This window comes from Triturus cristatus, chromosome 10, assembly GCF_964204655.1.
Source record: "Triturus cristatus chromosome 10, aTriCri1.1, whole genome shotgun sequence".
In the NCBI taxonomy this organism is placed as follows: domain Eukaryota; kingdom Metazoa; phylum Chordata; class Amphibia; order Caudata; family Salamandridae; genus Triturus; species Triturus cristatus.
This window is the reverse complement of record NC_140593.1, coordinates 120,817,974-120,839,912: the sequence shown is the minus strand read 5'-3', so window position 1 is coordinate 120,839,912 and position 21,939 is coordinate 120,817,974. Positions and strand designations below refer to the sequence as shown.

At 50.3% G+C, this 21,939-nt stretch overlaps 2 protein-coding genes across 2 annotated transcripts in view; both read left to right on the top strand.

Moving 5' to 3' along the window:
* Positions 1–21,939, top strand: part of LOC146788991 (uncharacterized) — a 144,483-nt gene that overhangs the window by 23,517 nt on the left and 99,027 nt on the right. The window lies entirely within an intron of this gene.
* Positions 7,065–7,721, top strand: LOC146788992 (uncharacterized). Its single transcript, XM_085630045.1, has one exon. The coding sequence runs from the start codon at positions 7,065–7,067 to the stop codon at positions 7,719–7,721; it is 657 nt and encodes a 218-aa protein (XP_085486171.1).

Genomic DNA, 21,939 nt, shown 5'->3' with positions numbered 1-21,939 from the left:
TGAGGAGCATGCAGAGGGTGTTGTAGCAGGAGGAGGAGACGGCTTTGACCTGCCTGGACATGTAGATGGAGGAGTCGAGGATGATTCCCAGGTTGCATGCGTGGTTAGTGGGTGACGGTGCTGTTCCCAGCGCAGTCAGCCACCAGGAGTTGTCCCAGGCTGAGGGGGTCGGACCGAGGATGAGGATCTCCGTCTTGTCTCAGTTCAGCTTCAGTCGGCTGCTCCTCATCCATTCGGCGACGGCCTTCATTACCTCGTGGAGGTTGGTTTTGGCTGTGTGCGGGTCCTTGGTGAGGGAGAGGATGAGCTGGGTGTCGTCGGCGTAGGAGATGATGTTGGCGGGCAACTTGTGCAAGGGGGGCCATGTAGACGTTGAACAGTGTCGGGCTGAGGGATGAGCCTTGGGGTACACTGCAGATGATGTCGGTGGTTTTGGATCTGAAGGGTGGGAGGCGGACGCTCTGTGTTCTGCCGGAGATGAATGATGCGGTCAGTCGAGGGCCTTCTCTTGGATTCCGGCTTCTTGGAGGCGTGTCTTTAGGGTGCGATGACAGACCGTGTCGAAGGCGGTTGATGGGTCCAGGAGGATCAGAGCTGATGTTTCACCGTTGTCTAGTTGGCACCTGATGTCGTCTGTGGTGGCGATGAGGGCTGTCTCGGTACTGTGCTTTCTTCTGAATCCGGACTGGGACGGTTCTAAGATGTTGTTGTCCTCGAGGTAGCGGGTCAGTTGTGTGTTGACGATTTTCTCGATGACCTTCGCCGTGAATGGGAGCAGGGAGATGGGCCGGAAGTTCTTGAGGTCCTTGGGGTCAGCCTTGGGCTTCTTAAGGAGGGCGTTGATCTCGGCGTGCTTCCAGCTTCCCGGGAATGTGGCAGTCTCGAGGGAGATGTTGATGACCTTCCGTAGTTGGGGTGCGATGGCTGCGTCTGCTCTGTTGAATACGTAGTGTGGGCAGGGATCTGATGGTGATCCTGAGTGGATGGAGTTCATGATCTTGCGTGTCTCGTTGACGTTGGTCCAGGAGGTCAGGCCATTGATGCGGGTGGGGTTCGTCGGGCGGGTGGGGATTGGTGTTGTCGGGGTGGTCGAGATGTTGAAGCTGCCGTGGATGTCAGTGATCTTGCGGTGGAAGAAGGTAGCCAGCGAGTCGCACAGTTCCTGTGAGGGCGGGATATCATTGGTGTTGGCGCTGGGGTTGGAGAGTTCCTTCACGATACTGAAGAGCTCTTTGCTGTTGTGTGCGTTGTTGTCCAGGCGGGTTTTGAAGGAAGATCTCTTGGCTAATCTGATGAGGTGGTGATGCCTGCGGGTGGCGTTCTTGTGGGCTGCGTCGCTGTCCGGTGTTGGTTCCTGGAGCCATATCTTCTCCAGCTTCCGGCATGCTCGTTTGGAGGTCAGTAGCTCTTCGGTGAACCAGGAGGCTTTCTTGCTGGTGCGGCTGTTTGGGGGTTTCTTGAGCGGGGCGAGGGTGTTGGCGCATTCGATCAGTGTTAATGTTAAGTTTGCGTTCGTTTGTGGCTCTTAAGATTGGAGTTGGTGCTCAGGTTGTGCTAAGGGTTATAATTACATTTAAGGATTAAGGGTCTGTTAGTTTGAGCGTTATGGTGATGGTTAGGGCCATGATTATATTTAGGGTTAGCCTTAGGCCGGCTGTGCTAGTTTGAATGTTAGGTTATGCTTATGGTAGGGGGAGGGTTGGGATCAGAGTTCGGTCATGAATATGTTCAGGATCAGAGTTTGAGTTGAATTTGGGCTACTTCGAAGATTACGATTAAGTTGAGGATTTGGGAAGGATAACGGTTAGTTTTAATATGATTTTCATTGATTTTCTTAACTCTTAGATTCTTTATAAGTTTTCTTCATAATCAATTCTTCACAAAGATATCTCTTCATTTGTGCATTCTTTATTGTCACAGAGTTGCAGAATGGGCGGTATACATTGGCATGGCTCAAACTATCTCACTCGCTCACTCACCGCACTCGCCCACTCACACAGAAAACGTATTGACTCACTCACCCCACACGTACCCTTCACCCACACACTCCATGTACCTCCTTCATCCATACACTCCATGTATCACCCAACACACTTCACAAGCCGACTCACCCACACAGTCCATGTACCCTCTAACCCCCACACTTCACAAGCCCACTCACCCACACACTCCATGAGCCCACTCACCCACACTGTCCATCTACCTCTCACCCGCACACTCCGTGAGCCCACTCACCCACACTATCCACGTACCCTCTCACCCGCACACTCCATGAGCCTATTCACCCACACCTTCCCCGTACCCTCTCACCCGCACACTCCAGGAGCCCACACAGCCCACATACTCTCTCACTCACATGCTTCACAAGCTCACTGACCCACACAGTGTGTCCCTAACTAAAAAGTTGCTAAACCTAACTTTGAAATATAGTGCTTTAAGTGGGCCGGGTCCTCCCGAATGTCAGACCCGGTAGTAATTTGAAAATGGACATTGAAACAGGTCCGCATTGGGCCCTTTATCACTGTCCTTAACATTACTGGCAGAAACACTGAGCAATTTCTGAGCAATGAATGTAAAACAAAATGTAAATTAATCTGTGTCAGCAATTTAGTTTCTGATCCTATTTCACGTTTTATTTCATCTTGTATTCGCTAAGAGCGTTAGCTGTTTCTAGGATGCTGTGTTTCTTTTTTTTCTGTACTGCTCTTATTTAGTGCATTTGTTATGTTATGTTATTGGAACTTATAGAGCACACTGTACCCTACGGGGTCAATGCACTGGCGGAGAGCACCCAGTGCCAAACAGAAAGAAAAGGACCCCATGACTAAGGAAGATGGAGAGAGAAAAGCAACGTTTTCAGCAGTTTTTTAAATGCAACAAAAGAATTCGCTTCTGGGATGTAGGTGGGCAGGATATTCCACAGTTGCGGCAGCAGCCGCTGAGATGGACTGACCTCCCCGTCTGGCCTTGTGGAATCTGGGAACTAGCACCTGCCTGCGAGAGGAAGATCTAAGAGACCTACTCGGGGGAATACTACTGAAAAAGGGAATTAGGCTGGCAAGAGCCTTTCTGATGCAAAGAGGGAGGATGTGGCCTAACGGCTAGAGGGTCGACGTCGAAGCTGGGGAATCTGGTTTGAATCTCGGCAGGGACGCTCAACGTCCTGTGATTCTGGGCAAATCACTTAATTTACCTGTGCCTAACAAAATGAATGCATCTGTTTATAAAACAACTGGTGCTCATGTAAAGCTCTCTAATACCTTCGGGTCTGGTTCGCGCTATATAAAACTAAAAATAATACAGAGACACTTAAACATAATCTTTTTTTTACTGGAAGCCAGTGAAGGGTTCGAATCCCTTCTCTTATAGAAAGCTGCCAATGGATGTACGAGATAAGTCGGGCAGCCGCGTTCTGAGTAACTTGCAGTTTGTTAACACAATAAACATTGATATTGAGGTACAAAGAGTTGGAATAATCCAATCGTGAGGTGATAAGGGCGATAATAGCTGATTGGCGCAAGTCAATTTGAATATAGGGAAAAGTCTTTCTCAGAGCCCTTATAATGAGAATGCAAGTACTCGTGCTACGGCTGACCTGAGACCCAAAGCTCAGGGTATTGTCAAACATGACGCCCAGGTTTTTGGAGGCTCTGACCTGGGTGGGAAGCGGTCGCCAATCCTCCGCCCATCAGATGTTAGACCAAATAGACTCCTGAGTGCCAAAGACGAAGACCTCTGTCTTGTCAGCATTAAGTTTAAGGGCGTTGTCTTTCATCCACCTGCTAATGCTAGGCATACAGTGATTGAACTTCGCGGCTACAGAAGTCAGGTCGTTGGAAATAGACACCATGATGTGGGTGACATCCGCGTCCGACAGTATTTGGAACCCAAACGAGCGCAGCGATTCAGCCATAGGAACAACATAAATATTGAACAATCGGACTCAGGGAAGAGCCCTGAGGGACTCCTCATGGTAGACTGAGGCACTCCGCCTTGAAGCCTCCATAGTTAACCAGTTGGTGAGAAAAGAGCGGAGCAGCTTGAGAGCAGACCCGTCGCCACCCATTTGCTGCAGCCGTTCAAGCATCCGTAACGGAGGAACGGTATCGAATACTGCTGATAAATCAAGCAGCACAAGAATGGCTGCCCCCCTCACCCCCCCCTCCGATCTTCCTGCGGTGAATGCTGTCAGCAGCCACAAGAAGAGCAGATTCTGTACTGTGGCCGCTCCTGAAGCCATTCTGCGAAGGATCGGGTATATCATGAGCCTCCATGAATTTGATAAGTTCTTGGTTAACACATTTTTCAAGAATCTTGTCCGACGCTGGAAGAAAGGATATAGGACGGAAGTTTTTAAGATCCTCCGGGTCCGCATTCGGTTTTTTCAGCAGTGGAGTAACAATGGCTTCCTTCCAAGCGGAGGAAATGACTGCTGATTGCAGAACGAGGGCATTTATTTAACCTCTAGGGGCCGTATTGCACATAGTGCCGCGTAGATGCAATGAGGTGAGCGCCATATATGCAGGGCGTCTTAACTTATGCAGCAGGGGAGAACCAAATTATGTGGCAGGGTTGAGTAAATTATGCGTCAAGAAAAGCCAAATTATGCGTAGTAATGTGGCACTTGTTTTAAAGTATTGCCTCATTATTTTGTACTTTTCGCATTTGTGAACACTGTCTGGGCATTGCTTGCACCTCATTAGTACCAGTTTAACACCCAAATATTGCAATGAGCAACAGAAAGGTAACCAGTCAAGCTTTGCAAAGGGCCTCCCACTGTGCGGCAACACACATTGCTGCGTTTAGTAAAACGTTTGAGCTAGAAAATATTTTTTGTTGTTAAAATCTGCAGATTGTGCAGCAGATGATGGGTTATGTGGCAAATCTATAACAATGCAAAAATCGCCACGGCCATACAATCGCATAATTCCAGTGGCCCTGCCTATGTATGTGTAAAATAGACCGCAATGGAGAGCTCTTGAGTCATGGCTGACTTAGGGGGCGTCAGCCTGGCCGGCAGCCTAATTGGTTGCCGGGCGGCGGGTGTCCTTCCGGGTCAGAGCTACGTCGAGCGAACGTGAATTTCCGGTCGTGATGAGTGGAGGTGGGGCGTAGGGGCTATTTAGGCCCGCTTTGCACCCTCACTCATCCTCTCTTCCTACGGGGATAACGACGACCTCGGAATCTCTTCGGAATCTTCTTCGGGATCTATTGATTTGCAGCGGTGTAGGCGTTCGTTGGCGAGACGTTGGGGCTGGGTCTGGAACTTTGCCGGTCGTCGGGACTGCTGTTCGTCGGTTGCTGTGCTGCTGGGTGCATGCTGGTGGGGACTCGGAGCTTCGACGGTGTCTGTGTCCGGCGTTCGTTTCGAAGGGCTGTTGCCAGGTAAGGTGCTTGGGGGGGTGTGGACTCGGGCTCGGCCGCCGGGGTTCTGCGGGTGGCAGCGTATATTTGTTTGCTGCTCCCACGGGGCTCTGGGCGTCTTGCGGGCCTGCTCCCCTGAGCATCTGTGTGCGGATCGAGGCGCGTGCGTTCGTGCAACGTATGAGGAGAGGTTGGGGGTTAACTGTGCAGTGAGGGGCAGCGTATCTGCCTGTCTCGAAAACGGCGGTAATTTGGGGCGCGAAGAATTCGCGGGCGATTCGTGTTGCGCATTGTGTGGTTAGGTCGTGAATAGTATTGTCCGGTTTCCGCTACTGACCGTACTGTAGGGTATTACAGTATTGCTGGCTGTGCGAGCGGGGGTATAGGTGGTGTTTTACCCGCGCCTGCTGTTTGACCGGGGGAGAGCTGCCTTTTTGTAAACGCTGAAGTGAGGGTGTTGGCGGCGAGTGGGCTGGTTACCAGGTGGGAAGGTGGACTCGTGGACTTGAGGGCCTGGTGATTTAAGACCTTGGTCGGCGTGCGCACGCGAAGCCCGGGGGTGATATCAGCACAGTGAGATAAAGGTCACTGCGAGCTCGGGGGGCGTAGGCACGACACATTCAAATTGCTACAGGGCGCTGGGGGAGGTCGGCTATTGTGCATCCATATCCTCTGGGCCGTGTGAGGGGGCTAGCGTCGTCGAGCTGCCAGGGGTTGAGCCAGCCAGATCCACTTGCTGCAATATGCCCCCCAAGAGGAACCAGAAGAGAAAAGGGGGGGATTCAGAGATAGCACAATTGTTGAAATTGGTGCTAGCAAAGATGAGTAGGGATGAGGACAGCGAGGCGGATGATGAAGGGGGTGTGGCTCCCGAGTCAGATAGCGAAGGGGAGGCAGCGCCAGTAGCGCCCGAGCGCCCACGAAGGACGATGGTTCCACCGAAGGCGGCCTTCCCGCCATTGGTGAAGAAGGCAAAAGGGGGCAAGAGGAGGAAGGTGACGAAGGGGAGTGAGGGGGCTGTTCCAGAGAGGATAGATTTGCAGCCAGATGCGCCGCAGCTGCCAGTAGAACCTGCGCCAGCCGTGCTCCCTACCCCGTTAGCCCCCCTGCCCGCACCTGCGCCCCCCGCTCCTGTGGTACCCTCCCTGGCTCCTCTACTACCACCTGCGCCACCTCCGGTCACTCCTGAGCCCGTAGGGGCCACACAAGAGGGGGCAGGGCTAGCTAGGGATGATATTGGCTTGATTTTGGCGGAAATTAGGGGAGCTCTCAAGACCTTAGCGCCGCCCGCGAGTACCCTTGCCCCCCCCGTGCCGGAAGTTCCGGTGGTGTGTTCACCACCAGCAGTGATACCAGTTGGACAAGCTGAGGTAGTGGGGGCGCAAGTGCCTAGTGCGTTGGGGGGAGGCGGTCAGACTGCTCACTCCAGTATTCTGGCAACCGTGGCAACATTGTTGTCACAGCTGGGAGCCCCGGCAACAACCAATACAGCGACAGCGCCATGGGTTCCACAGGCGGGGGGTGCGGTCCTAGCAGAGCTGGGCAAACAGGTGGCGCTATTAAGTAAGGCACAAGAGACAGCGACGAATGCGCCTGGACCAGCGGTGGGTCAAGCGGCCCCCGCGCATGCAGTGCCCGAGGTGACCTCTGCAGGTAAGGCAGGGGAAGGCTCAATTAGTGGGGGAGGCAATGACCCTAAAATGCCAAGGGGTGTTGAAACGGTGCTGTCAAAGAGAGGGAACTTGGCGGCGCATGTGGCGCAGGATGTGAAAGAAAAGATTTGGAAGGGTGACTTTGTGGACATATTTTCTCTGATCAGACCAAAGCGAAGGGATGAGGCCCCTGGAGAGAAAGACAAGAAGGAAGGGTCCTTTAAGGATAGAAAGCCAAAGGTGGAGGAATCCATCTCTAACTGGCTGTTTGGTTTTAACGTGTTTTCAATCATACTGCTTGAAAAAAGGCCAGAGTTGGCAGTGCCATTGATTTGCTATGCAAATAAAATCTTGAAGGTACAGGTGACATACGGGGGTGGCGCTTGGTTAGATTACGACAGGGACTTTAGGTGGGCGAAGGTTGAAGATCCGGATATGGGGTGGGACCAGACGGAGGTGAACGTGTGGCTAGAAAGTGTGAACAAATTGCATGTGAGGCAGCCCTTTCGGACTTCCCAAGGAGGCCCGGGTGAAAAGAAGGGCACATGTTGGGCGTTCAACAGGAAAACATGCTCATGGGCTCCAGGGACATGCAAGTTCAGGCATGCATGTGGTTACTGTGGCCACCCCTCCCATCCCGAGTTCAAATGTATCAAAAAGTCCAAGGAAAAAGGGAGAGAAGCTAAGCCCCCACCTGCACAATGAGTTACCGACGCCGGTCAACGTAGGGAAACTGATGCTCTGGCTAAATCGGTACCCTGACAGGAAGGCAGCCAGAATGTTGTTTGAAGGTTTTTCAGTGGGGTTCCGCATTCCTGCCGCTGGGGTCCCACCGGTGGGTTACTGTAAGAATCTAATGTCAGCACGGATGCACTCAGATGTGGTGACAAGTAAGGTGGGCAAGGAATTGGCACTGGGGCGGGTGGCGGGTCCCTTTGGTTTGCCTCCTTTGCCCGGGGTTGTGTGCTCTCCCTTGGGGGTAGTACCTAAAAAGGAGCCTGGGCAGTTCAGGATGATTCATAACTTATCAGCCCCCCAGGGGGCATCAGTAAATGATGCAATAGACCCAGCATTGTGCTCGGTGACATATGCTTCCTTTGATGCAGCATTACTGAAACTGCGGGCCCTGGGGCCACACGCTTTGTTGGCAAAGACTGATATTGAGTCTGCATTCCGGCTCCTGCCGGTGCATCCGGAGGACTATCACCTCTTGGGTTTTCAGGTTGACTCCCGCTATTACTTTGATAAATGCATGCCTATGGGGTGCGCTGTGTCTTGCAAATATTTTGAGACGTTCAGCACGATGCTACACTGGCTGTTTGTGGAAAAAACTGGGCATAAGGAGATAGTGCATTACTTAGATGATTTCATGATCATGGGCCCGCCTGGGTCTGAGAGTTGTGGGCGGGCTTTGGGTCAGCTGGTATCTTTGTTGACCGAAATGGGAGTGCCCTTGGCCCCGGGGAAGACTGTAGGTCCTGTGACTAGCCTGTCCTTTCTGGGGATCGAAATAGATACCGTGGCGGGGGAGTGCAGACTGCCATTGGACAAAGTAAGGACATTCTCTCAGGCCATTGACACCGCCTTGGCGGGCCCCAAGGTAACCCTACATCAACTCCAGGTTTTGGTGGGTCAGTTGAATTTTGCTCTGCGTATTATTCCAATGGGCCGCCCATTCTCAAGGTCCATTGCTCGGGCCATGACTGGGCTCACGCAGAAGCACCATCATGTAAGATTACGGGCGGAGGTCAAGGAGGACCTGAGGGTATGGCGTGATTTCCTGAAGGGATTCAATGGTAAGGTAATATGGCCTGAACCGGCGCGGTCTTGCGCTGAATTGGGCTTAATTACGGATTCAGCGGGCAGCATTGGTTTTGGGGCGATCTTGGGAACCCAGTGGTGCAGAGGCGATTGGCCATTGGCATGGCATGAGAACGGGGTGGCCAGAAATATTGCCTTTTTGGAAATGTTCCCGATTGTGGTGGCAGTGGAAATTTGGGCCCCCTTTTTCAGGAACAAAACTGTGGTCTTCTGGTCTGACAATATGTCGGTGGTGGAAGCTATTAATAGGCAGGGGGCTTCATGTAAGCATGTGCTGCGGCTATTGAAGCATCTGGTTTTGGCCTGTTTGAAATTGAATTTGGTGTTCAGGGCCGCACATATTCCTGGTGTACATAACCAGGCCGCTGATGCTTTGTCTCGCCTCAAGTTGCAGGATTTCAGGAAGTACCATCCGCTGGCGGACGAGCAGATGACGGCTTTTCCAGCTTCGCTATGGAGGATTGGAGTGCCGGATTAGCAGGGCTGGTGGGAGCATCTCTGAGCAGAAACACGAGTCGAACTTATCAGCAGCATTTCAGGGATTACAGGAATTTTGTGGGGCATGCAAGCCCAAATCGCCCCCTCCTTTTTTCAGCTGTGACGCTTTGTGAATATTTAATGGTATTGAGGAACCAGGGCAAAGCAGCGTCTTATGCCAGGGCGCGCGTAACAGCGATAGGCTTCTTTGCAAAGTTGGCGGGGATCCAGGACCCTGGGGCTAGCTTCATGGTGAGGAGGGCATTGTCAGGATGGGCCAGACTTGAGGGGTCTAGGAGGGATACACGCAGGCCTCTTAACGTGCAGTTGTTAAGGGACATTCTGGGAATACTGCAGACTGTTTGCACATCACGGTATGAGTGCGCCTTGTTCGGGGCAGCTTTTTCTTTAGCCTTTTATGGGGCCTTCCGCTTAGGGGAGTTGGTGGGAGCCTCTAAGGAGGATCAGACAGGGGGACTGCAATGGCAAGACACAAAATTAGTCTCCGGCGGGTTGGAGGTGGTTCTGAGGCGTTCAAAAACTGACCCTCTGGGGAAGGGATCCATTATCTATTTATCTCCAGCCTCAGGGGACGTGGCCTGTCCGGTAGCCAATATGGAAGTTTATCTGTCATTACGCCCCAGCGGGGTTGGGCAGGCGCTGTTTATTCATGAGCAGGGCGCCTGTTTGTCGAAATTTCAGTTCAAGGCAGTTTTTAAACAGGCGTTGAGCGCTCTGGGGCGGGAACCCACAGGTTATTCTTCACATTCTTTCAGGATAGGGGCAGCAACTCTCGCAGCGGGGGCTGGTCTAACGACTGAGGCAGTTAAGAAGGTGGGGCGCTGGTCTTCATCATGCTTCAAACGCTATGTGCGACCTGAGTTGCTGTGACGGTTTGTTTGATTCAGGACTGTCTTACGCTGACATGGCTTTCTTTCCCCCCATTTATTAGTATGTCGACGAAGGTGGTCTGGGTGCTGGGGCATTCATTCGTGCGGCGCGCCACGGTTCGGCTGCGGCAGAGGCGAGTGGTGAAACCAGCCGGTTTGAAGAGGGCATCCTTTTTGTGGCGAGGCGTCGGTGGCTTGAAGATCCGGCAGTTGCGCCAGTTGGTTTTGGAGATTCAAAAAAGCGAGGGACTTCCGTCCCCGGATTTGATCATTTTGCACGTGGGTGGCAACGACATGGTGGATTTGGGTCGCATGGCGGTCAGAGAGGACTTACTGACGGAATTTGCTTGGCTAGGGAGGACATTCCCACAGGCCAGGATCGCTTGGTCGTGCATGATCCCCCGACGGGTATGGTCGGGAGGGGTCAGATCCCGTGCCCTGAACGTTTCGGTGAGACGCCTGAATGGGGAGTTGGCTAGGCTGTGCTCAGTATCGGGCCGTCTATGTCACATCCCTCATAGACTGATTTCTGGTGAGCAGATGTTTCACTCTGATGGGGTGCACTTATCGGACATCGGCACGGACTTATGGATCAAAGGGATTTGGTCTTTTGTGCAGAACCTTTTCTTTGGTGGGGAGGGTGAAGGACCTATGGCCCCTGGTCACCCTAGTGGCGGAATAGAGGTCACAGGGTTGTGATTTGAGACAACGGGAGGCCTGTTGGCATACTCCTGAACCCAGCATTGAGGGGAGAGATGGTAAGCTCTCCGCAGGGAGAACAGGGACACCGGCTGTTGGGGAGGCAAGGGCGACAGGTCACACGGGCCTCCTTGAACAGCCTGGTGGCGAGGGGGTGGGCCCCCGGTAATACACGGACAAGGATCTAGGGCATTGGGGGCTCACCACTCATGGACGCAGGTGGGTTGCGCCTTGCGTGGTTCTCAATCGGCGGAGACGCGAGCCGGGAGGCCCCTTAGTGCTGGAGGGTATTAGTTAGGTTGTGAAATATGAACACTTGGTTTAATTGTGTGATGTTCTTGAACTTCATGACCTAAGAATTGTCAAATGGTATTTTGATTGTCATGTTTGTGAAGATGTATTGTATTAAACATGGCCTGTTTTTCCCACATCAGGAGTGAGGTTACTTTGTGGGTACATGGGATGGCGGGGGAGCAGGGGCGAGATGGGGGGTGTCCGGGTTCTATGCCAAGCGCGACCATCCGGAAGCGCGCCCTTAGGACCCGGCTCCCCCCCGCCCCGTGCGACACACCCCCTTAGGGGGCGTCAGCCTGGCCGGCAGCCTAATTGGTTGCCGGGCGGCGGGTGTCCTTCCGGGTCAGAGCTACGTCGAGCGAACGTGAATTTCCGGTCGTGATGAGTGGAGGTGGGGCGTAGGGGCTATTTAGGCCCGCTTTGCACCCTCACTCATCCTCTCTTCCTACGGGGATAACGACGACCTCGGAATCTCCCACCCACCCGTCCCTTGAGTTAGAGCTTCAGCTGGTTGGTTGGGGCTAGTGGGTTGCGGAATAGAGGTCACAGGGTTGTGATTTGAGACAACGGGAGGCCTGTTGGCATACTCCTGAACCCAGCATTGAGGGGAGAGATGGTAAGCTCTCCGCAGGGAGAACAGGGACACCGGCTGTTGGGGAGGCAAGGGCGACAGGTCACACGGGCCTCCTTGAACAGCCTGGTGGCGAGGGGGTGGGCCCCCGGTAATACACGGACAAGGATCTAGGGCATTGGGGGCTCACCACTCATGGACGCAGGTGGGTTGCGCCTTGCGTGGTTCTCAATCGGCGGAGACGCGAGCCGGGAGGCCCCTTAGTGCTGGAGGGTATTAGTTAGGTTGTGAAATATGAACACTTGGTTTAATTGTGTGATGTTCTTGAACTTCATGACCTAAGAATTGTCAAATGGTATTTTGACTGTCATGTTTGTGAAGATGTATTGTATTAAACATGGCCTGTTTTTCCCACATCAGGAGTGAGGTTACTTTGTGGGTACATGGGATGGAGGGGGAGCAGGGGCGAGATGGGGGGTGTCCGGGTTCTATGAAGGCAGTGCGAGTTTCTCACCGTGCCTGGGAGTGAGCCCAAAAGGTTTTCAGACTACATGGTCATTCACTCCTGGGCCCCTCTACAGAGCAATAGTTCTGCATTCTGGCTGCATTTGTGCTTCTGTGTGTTAAGGAGGTACACAGTTATCACAATATTCACAAGCAAAAGTAAAAGAAAATGTCGTGTTTACAGGTGATTGGGTGTGTTGTGTGTTTGGTGGTGGTGTAAGAAGGGGGTGTGAGGAGGTGCATTCAGGAGACAGTGAAAAGAGGGTCCTGAAAAGGAAAGAGATGTGGGGCAAGATATGTAGAAGACGAGATGTGAGGACAGCAGGGCGTACACGTCTGACACAGAGTGAACATAACAGGAGTGAGGGACCGAGGCCCTCTAAAGACCGCGATCCCTTCCACAGGCCTCAGTCATGTTTAAGTCAGTCTCAGTTTCACAATAGAAACATTTTCAATATGATGTACAGTAAAATCGTTGTTGCTACTCATTTATCTGAAACAGCTAACAACCACTGACAAAGCAAATAGTCCTGGCTGGTGTTCGGTATATTTCAGTGTTTTTATATAGCTTGATGCGATGTTAGAAAGCTCAGAGAGGAACAAAAATGATGGGTGGTGGCAGAGTATGGCAATCACAGAAATATAGTTGACATGTTTAAACCATACCCTTAATCACACGTCCCTTTTAGAGAACCCCTCTCCCACATTGTGTACCCAAATGAAAGTCCCGCGCAAATATATATACACACTGACACCTATGTATAGTATATCAGTGTCAGTGTGTTAGCGCCTGTGCAGTAAGACTTCAAAGCTCTATAAACTGCTGCAGATACAAAGATCAGTTTGCAATCAACAGGTCGCAAATACAATACCGGCCGGTTGACTCCTCCTTGTATCTTCCCTTTTGAACAGGAAACACATATATACTTTTCACAAGGGCACGAAACGACATGGTTTGCAAGCACTGTAACAAGAGACGTTCTCCGCGCAGCGCTATAAAGACAGACGCGTGCAGCAGAGGTGTGTGCTGGTACTCACTATTTCGGCGAGCAGGAGGATGCCCTGGGGTGTCTTCAAGAAACCCCGGTCGTAAGCGATGCTGGCGGTTGTGGAGAAGGTCTCACTCGGGGTGCTGGACGTGGTGCTCACGGTGTTCAGGCGCGGCTGTTCCGGATCCCCCATTCTCCTCTTGCGACAGGTGTAAGTGGGCGATGAACAGGGGCTCTGCAGAGGGCCACTGGCCTCAAGCACTAGAAAGACGCTCACACTGCACTCTGTCCAGGACAGTGCGCTATGAGTTACTGGGGGTGTTAGCAGCGCCTCCTGCCCCGGAGCAGACTTCGAGAAGCCTAGGAGCTCACTGGCAGGTACACGTCTTACAGTCACTGCAACCTGGAGCTTGTGGTGAGGTGTGCTCTGATGTTTACGTTTCCAACTCAGGTCACAAACCATAACACGTTTAAATCCTGGTTTCTCCACTCTACACCAACCGTGTGATCTTGCGCAAAACCACTTTAACTCCCGGTGCAAAGTTCCGGATTCCCCGGGAACAGTCTAAGCTCCAATATTAAGCCTTATCTTGGAAGACTGCATCCTCCTGCACTGGAGCCGCACTGTTGGGGTCCCCCGTACCCCCAGAATGTCCTTGGTGCTGGCAGAGCTGCAGAAAGGCGGTCACAGCCTAGGGTCCGTCCCTGCCGCGCCGCTCCTTATGCGCCCTTGCCTCCTCTGTGCACCCTCAGCGGCAGTGGGTAGAGAACGAAGGCTCCGCTGAAGAGTGGGCGCGGTGCCCTGGCACCCCCGGGTCCACACGGGTCCAGCTGGGAGTGCGAGGTGAGTGTGTGGGGTGCCACAGGTGCACCCTTCTTCCCCTGCAGTTAGCCTTACGTAGCTCTCAGCTATGGCACAGTACCGGTGCTTGACACGGATCCTCCCCCCTACCTTTAAGTACAGTGCATCCGCCCTATCCAATTACAGTGTCATTTCCACCCCCCGCGGGCCCTCCCAGCCCCTTGTGTGCTCTATTGTTTGCTAACAAGCTTCTGATGCAATTTAAGAGCCGCCAGACTCTGCCAGGCTGGGAGGACGTGCCTTATTCATGAGGCGCTGCGGTGGCGAGCCTTCAAGTCTTGGCACCTCCTACAGTGCCCGTGTGTGATGGGCAAGGCGCTATAGGTCACCCCTCTAAAGGCAGCTCAGTGTGTTGGGACCCTACTGCAAAGAATACCGTTAAACCCATGCTGTCATGATTGGGCAGATACAGGCCGCAATCCTTACGAGGTCGATATATTTACAGCCATATGTGAAACTCAACCTGTTATCCTTCGGAGGTCGATATAATCAGGGCCACTTGAATTATACGATTCTGCAGCCGCAGCGTTTTCCACATAATTATAGATTTGCCGCATTTGCCTCTTGATCCATCCACTGCTGTATCTGCAGATGTTAACCAAACAATGCGTCTACCTGAATCGGATCGAGCATTACTAAATATGTGGCGACCCCTGTTTCCGCACAATGGAATGCCACCCGCAAAGGTTGACTGGTCATCCATCCTTCAGTTGTTTATGACCGTATTTGGTTGTTAAACTGGTACCAATGAGGTAAAATCTTTGGCCAGAAAGTGTTAGCAAGTATAAAAAAAACACAAAATAATGAAGCAATACCATAAAAAAGTGCCTCATTATACTGCATGTTTGCCTTTCTTGCCTCATAGTTTGGTCCTCCCTTTCTGCGTCATTCGTGTGGCCTAGGAGATAATAAATATCATAATTCAAATTAGGCATGTCATCTTTCCGAGGTCGATAAAAATAGTCCTGCAGGTGACACAGCCTTTAATCCTTCTGAGGCTGCTAACGTGAAGGACATTCTACTCACTCCCTCCACTGTTCACCAGCAATCTAGATGATACGATGAAAGGGGCGGGGGGAGGGGGTAAATGCTCTATAATTGTATTATCTTAGCTTTTATTTGTCTCGAGGATTGTATTCACAATGTTAGCTAGACGTTTCCTGATAGTCATTCACATTTCACAACTAAATCCATTACAATCTGTGCGTTCATCTGAAATGAAAGGACTCCCATCTCACCATGAAAAACCCCTTTTTTGAGACGTCCCTAGAAGCCCAGATGAATTCTGGAATTCCATTGTGGTGCCATTTGGATGCCCAGTTAATGCCAATGAGCCAGTGATCTCCAGTACATGTGGTGCAGTCGATGTCCTTTGGGTGCAAGTTTGCGCACAAGAAAGACATCGTAAAAAGCATAACGAATTGGATATTATTTAAAAAGTGCTCTTCTTCTGGACTTCGAGGCGCTACAGCGTAACATTCTGTCCCGAAATACTTTGGAAAATGCACTACAATGGTGCATATTGTGTCAATGTCAGGACTGTGCTGGGAGTGGACGTGGAAGAGTCTGGGTCAGATGTGGATTAGGGTCAGACGACCCAAGAAAGCACTTCCTTCGCGTCCCCTCTCAATTCACACGAGGCAGACCCCGCCCGAGGGCCAGGCGTACCGGACGCCGCCCGGGGGCACTCACGACCTCACGCCAAATACACACAACTCACTCAGCCTCTTTTTGTTGTTCCAACTATTGGACAAGTGTCCCATCCAGACCTCACTGCGGAAGCACACATCCCCTCTCCTCCCCTCTCCTCCCCAGCCGCCCTCCCATCTCCAATAGATTATTTGCCCACTCAGGCACGCGCAGGGCCGTCTTTAGCGCTGGTGGCTCCCGGTGCCAACATCTTTATTGGCGCCCCCACCAATGACCTCCCTCCCCACGGATTCCCTCACTACCACCCTCCAACAGTGCCCCTCATCTCTCCAAAGCCCTTCTCTCACACTCATTTCATTTGCGTTATAGCGCTGTGCATACCAATGTAGGGTGTCAGAGCACTCTACATCACACACACATTAACCAGGGAAAATTAATCATTAGTGTATAAATCCGTTTATAGGAAATGTTACTCAGGGCAATGAGAATTTCAAGGTGTAGGAATCACGTCGTCCATAAAAGTAGGTCATATATTTTAAGAGTATTTGGTCTGGAGAAGCACAACGTCAGGATTTAGAACGTACCACAGAAGTTAGGGTTGGCTTTACTAATAAGATAAGATACATTTTATAAAGCGCTCGAATGCCGCGGAGTCTTGGCGCTGAGAGTGTGACGAAGGGACTATAACGTTGACAGCGGTGACTTAGTTCGTGGGGAATAAACAGGATTTTAGCAGTTTTCTAAAAAGCAGCCTGTTGGGTTGCGGTCTCATCGGGATGGACTACTGATTCCACAGTCTAGCTGCACAATGTGACAGACTCCCACCTCCCCATCTTGCTTTACGAATTTTGGGGACATGAATGAGGCCCACATTTGTGGATCTAAGAATTCTGGTAGGGGTGTACCACAAGAACAGTTTCTGGATATCCACGGATGCACCTCCATATAGTGCTGTGTGCCCCAAACAGAGGGCCTGAAATTCTACTCGTTGCTGGATAGGGAGCCAATGTAGCAATCTTATACCAGCCGAGGTGAAATGGCCTTTCGGAATGTTTAGTAGCAATTGTGCCGCAGCTTTTTGTAATGATTGCAATTTCGTCCTCTGTGCCTTGTCAATGCCCATAGAGTGCATTGCAGTAGTCTATTTTTGAAAAAAATAAGGGCTACTTTCACCGAAGTTCCTGAGGAATAAATTGGAAAATCTTCCATAAGGTCTTCAATAAGAAGAAACAGGTGGGGGTTAGACGATTGATCTGAGCTGCGAAGTTGAGCTGATCATCAAAGATCACTCCTAGGTTCTTGGCCTTAGCTGTTGGACGAGGACATTCACCGGCCTCAGTCGGCCACCAGATTTGATTCCCCAGGGCTTGGCCATTGCCGAACTCCACTACCTCCGTTTTATCAGTGTTGATCTTAAGAAAATTTTGACTCATCCAGCTCATGATTCCCGTCAAGCAGGTATGAAAGCTCATGGCGGTGGTCTCTGGCTGCTTGGATACGGAAATGATAAGCTGCGAATCATACGCATATGAGACCAAAATAAAGCCATGCTCTCTGATGAGTCTGGCCAGTGGAGTAACATAGATATTAAATAGAGTCGGTGACAAGGCAGATCCCTGTGGCACTCCTCATGGAAGATGAAATGTGTCGGATTGTAGATTTTCCCAGTATATGTTTTGCTCCCTACCGGCTGGAAAAGAAGAGAGAAGGGCCAGAGCCGTGTTCTCAATCCCCATAGCTTTCTTCCGTCGCACTAACACCGTATGATTTACGGTGTCGAAAGCTACTGATAGGTCTAAGAGGATAAGGACAGCTCCGCCTCCCCATCCACCTGTCTGCGAATCTCCTCCGTAGCCATAATCAAAGCAGTCTCAGTAGAGTGACATGACCGAAATCCATGCTGACTTGTGTCCAGCAGATTATTGAAGTCTAGGTATTGGGTTATTAACCTGTTGGCTGATTTCTCAAGGATATTGGCTTCTATTGGCAGGCATGAAATAGGTCGGTGATTTTTAGCCTCAGTAGGGTCAAGGGTAGGCTTTTTCAGAATCGTCTGGATACACGCTTTTTTCCAGGCACACGGATAAATGCCTGTCTCTAACACTTTGTTTAATAATAGGGTAAGATGTAAACTAATCTTCCTAGAGACCAGGAGCATAATGGCCGGTGGACAAGGATCATTCGGAGATCCTGATTTAATGGTAAGAAGAATATTGTTCACTTCCTCGTGAGTGAAGAACCGAAAACTGGTTAGTTGGCACTGAGATGCCTTCTCCTCCAGTGGTGGCCTGTTACGGTCGTCCCGACACAAGCTAGTCGGTCGCTCCAGACAGTTGTACCTTAGTCTGGAAGAAATTAGCCAAGTTATTACAAAAGGCTAGGTCGGGCTTAAACTGATTAGTCTGCTGCGGCTTAGATAGTGACTGGATAGATTTTAGTAACTCCCTAGAGGAGTTGTTCACCGCCTCAATTTTTACTGTGAAATATGCAGATTTGGCTTTTATAATGGCCTCCTTGTATTCTTCTAGGGCTAAATTATATACTATTTTGTGCTCCTTACTATAATCCGATCTCCATGTTCGTTCAATTCTCCTAGATCTGGCCTTTATGTTTTTAAGATCTGGGCCATACCATAGCGAGGTTGCCTGAGATCTTCTTATTCTAACAGTTTTTTCAAGCTCTACATGATTGACCGCTGTTTGAATCCATTTATCAAACTGGTAGACTGCATCATTACTATAGTAACCAGTAGGGGAGGGCTGATGTTTAGGGCCTGTTCTAATTCGTTCCCTTGAATTTTATTCCATTAACGAGTTTTTACCATGGATGGCTTGCTTGGGATAGCATGGTTAGGCTGTTTCAGCTTGATATTAAAATATATAGCCCTGTGGTCTGTCCATGGTAGTGGGGAGATTTTAGTCAGCGTAATATCAGGGTTATTAGTGAATGTGCCGTCAAGCGTATGGCCGGCAATATGGGTAGGTTCAGATACTATTTGAGTTAGACCAAAGGCTGCTAGGTTATCAACCAGCCTGCTAGTGTCTGAGTTATTATTTAGCTCCAGATGGAAATTTAAATCACCCAAAATGGTAAGGAAATGGGATTCTAAGCAAGATTCAAGTAAGGTCTGAAGGGCTTGAGTGAAGGCAGCTATATGACCCATTGGCCGATACAGGAGTAAGCCTTGGAAATTGGAAATGTTATAAAATGTAAGCGTAAAACGCATTGCCTCCGCCGGGAGCAGTGAGATTGATTCAACTCACACATTTATGTGGGCCCGATGGATTATAGCTATCCCCCCACCTTTGTTCCCTCCCCTGTCTTGGCTAGTTGCCGAGTAGCCTGCCGGAAGTGCAATATTCCAGCCAGGGTCAGAAGCCAGATTAGTCCAGGTCTCAGTCAGGAACACTAGACCAGGATAAGAGTGCTGTAGCAGACATGCACACTGGTATTTGTGTTTGACCAGTGAGCGAGTGTTGAGCAATAGACACTGAAGGGACTGATCTTGAAGCGCCCTAGCAGTTCTGCCAGGATGGGTGACACCACTGGTTGAAGTGTCTGAGCCATTCGTAGGCGGGGCAGCAGTCTCTCCCTCCCGTCCGCTGGCCCCTGACATAGCGGCATCCGCAGTGACGTGGTCTGTGCCTGGTGCCATACGGAGGCGAAAATCACAGCTAGAGCATTTGAAATCACAGTATGTTTCCCACTTATGACAGACCGCAGGTGTGCTGCACTCACCTCTCCTGAATGCAAATAGCTGACTTTTCGTAAGACTCTGGGACACAAAAGGACCAGCGGTTCTGGCGCTGGTCGCGCGACTGCCGCAGACGGGTTTGCCTTTGGCACGCCTTTGGCGTGCCCACTGCCCGCGTTCTCTGCACGGTCGCACAAATGCGGTTTTTATAGCAGGAATGATTAAAGCTAGAGCGCTGACCCTAGACATGGCAGGCCCGCTCTAACCGACGGGCACCGCGGGTCGGCAAAAGGTTTAAAACAATGATCTTTTAAGAACAATGTGGATTCTAGAGACACCTAAAATCTGTTCTATTAAAGTGCAATGTGCAAATTAAATCCCAAAACAGACGTGCACTATTATCAGACGCACATCACCTTGTCACACACGCTGCGCGGTCGCGCCAGCGCGGTTTTCATAGCAGGGATAACTATGTATTTCTGTACAAACAAACCCTTTTTTAGCAACATTAGGTTAATGAACGACTGGAGAAATAAACATAATGTTCTAACCTATACCATGCAGTTTGCATGCAGCTTTTTGATGACAGTTTTTGGTCACGGTGCAATATTGGAATTGTAACTTGAGAACTGCAGGTAACAAAACGATCTCTGTGACAAAGGCAGTAACCCACTGAGCTATCCACATAAAATACAGTTCTGTGATATGCATGCTACACATTCTTTGCAGCAGGCATATTAACCCACTGCCTGCTTCATGATGAGTCAGAACTGCCACGAAACAAAACTCCCCTTCGGCAGGAACCTTAATCACTAGAGTTATCTTGAAATTTTTGTTGATGCCTGAAAACTGCTGGACACACAAGGAACTCTGACCAGGTCCTTTTAAACCCATGAGTTATTTCTAAGCACAGTACCCTGTTCTCAGCACCAGGTGCTGCTGCACTGATCGTGCCTTCCTAAACCAGGCCTTGTGCACAAGAGGGAGCTAAAGGAGACCTGCAACCTGATGTTTTACGTCAGGGGAGAGGATGTGGACTAACGGGCAGAGATACCGACTTTGGAGCTGGGGAACAAGGTTCAGTCTCAGATTCAGCTCAACATCTTGTGATTCTGGGCAAATCACTTAATCTCTGTGCCTACCAAAAAAGAAAAATGCCTGCTTGTGTAAGCAATGTAACTGGTGCTCGTGTAAAGCACTTCGGGTCAAGTTCACACTATATGTATCAATCCCAATGCGTTTCGTATCGCGTGTGGCCCTTCATCAGGGTAAGAATTTTCTAAAAGAATTCAAACACTTGATTTTAACCATCATCTATACAAAAAAAGGTTGATGTACAGCAAACATTACAGTTAAAAATAAAACGTGTTGGAACAACTCTTCTCATTGAATAATACAAGTCTGCAAACTTGCCAGCATATTGACTATGATTTATAGGAAGAGCTAAGTAGACCAATATCTGGCCTTCTCAACTGTCTTTCTTCATGAAGATAAAAATAAAGGTATAATTTTATTCCAATTTTAGATAGTTTAGGGCCAATTTATGAAGGCTTCTAAGAGTACATAAAGGAGTTCTACAGGAGTGTTACTTTTTGTACTTCAAAATGCCTTTGGGAATGGGCACATCTTGGTTGATGTGGGTGGTGGCATCCCTTTGCTCGGAGCGCCCGTCATTTATAATGATACTTTCATCTTTTCCACAATCTGGACCTAATGCCAGTGTGGGTCAGAATCTCCCCTACCGCTTGAAAAGTTTAACAATCCTCTGACCAGGAACATGACAGATGTGGCTCACCTTGAAATGCTTTATTAGAGATAATAGAGAAGCAAATGTCTCCAGAGTTTCTGTTAGAGAACATAAAATATTCCTTTTGAACAACTTCTTTTTAGGTACCGTCCACCCAGTGGTCTGTTGTTCCATAAGTGCCACCAGCAACAAGGTCATCTTATTTCATTTGCGGATCCAGGGCCTACAGCTGAGGGTTGTGAAAACATAAAGACATCATATGTATTTAGGGAAGATCCTGCCCCCTGCTCATTTTTGCTGAAAGGTACCATTCATGGTACATGGGTTAAAGAGAGTTGTGATTTCCAGAGAATGGTTCTTCTGTTCATGCTCCTTTACTATCTTTGGTGTCAAAGGCACCCTGCTAAACCCACAGCCTCAGAAGGGGAGTCCAGTGACATGCGTGGGGAGACCTGTTCTGAGGGCAGTACCAAGAGCTTTTCAGAAGCCACTGGGGTTCAGAGGAGGAAGGAGCACCCCAAGGCCTCTCCATTAGTGCGTTGCCAGATGTTGTGCATGATCTATTTCTGGGTATCCTTGATGTCTGGATAATTCTGAGCTTCTGTGGTCCGGGGAACATACAGGATTGGAGGGTTCTGTGGGTTGCGTCAGAAGCAGAGCGTGGAGCCCAGCGGTGAGGCTTCACACACCAGCTTGCTGTGAAGGATGCTACATTGTGGCTGCTT

What these genes read in the sequence shown, in the direction of transcription:
- LOC146788992 (XM_085630045.1), top strand. Translation starts at nt 7,065, where the DNA reads ATGCCAAGGGGTGTTGAAACGGTGCTGTCAAAGAGAGGGAACTTGGCG.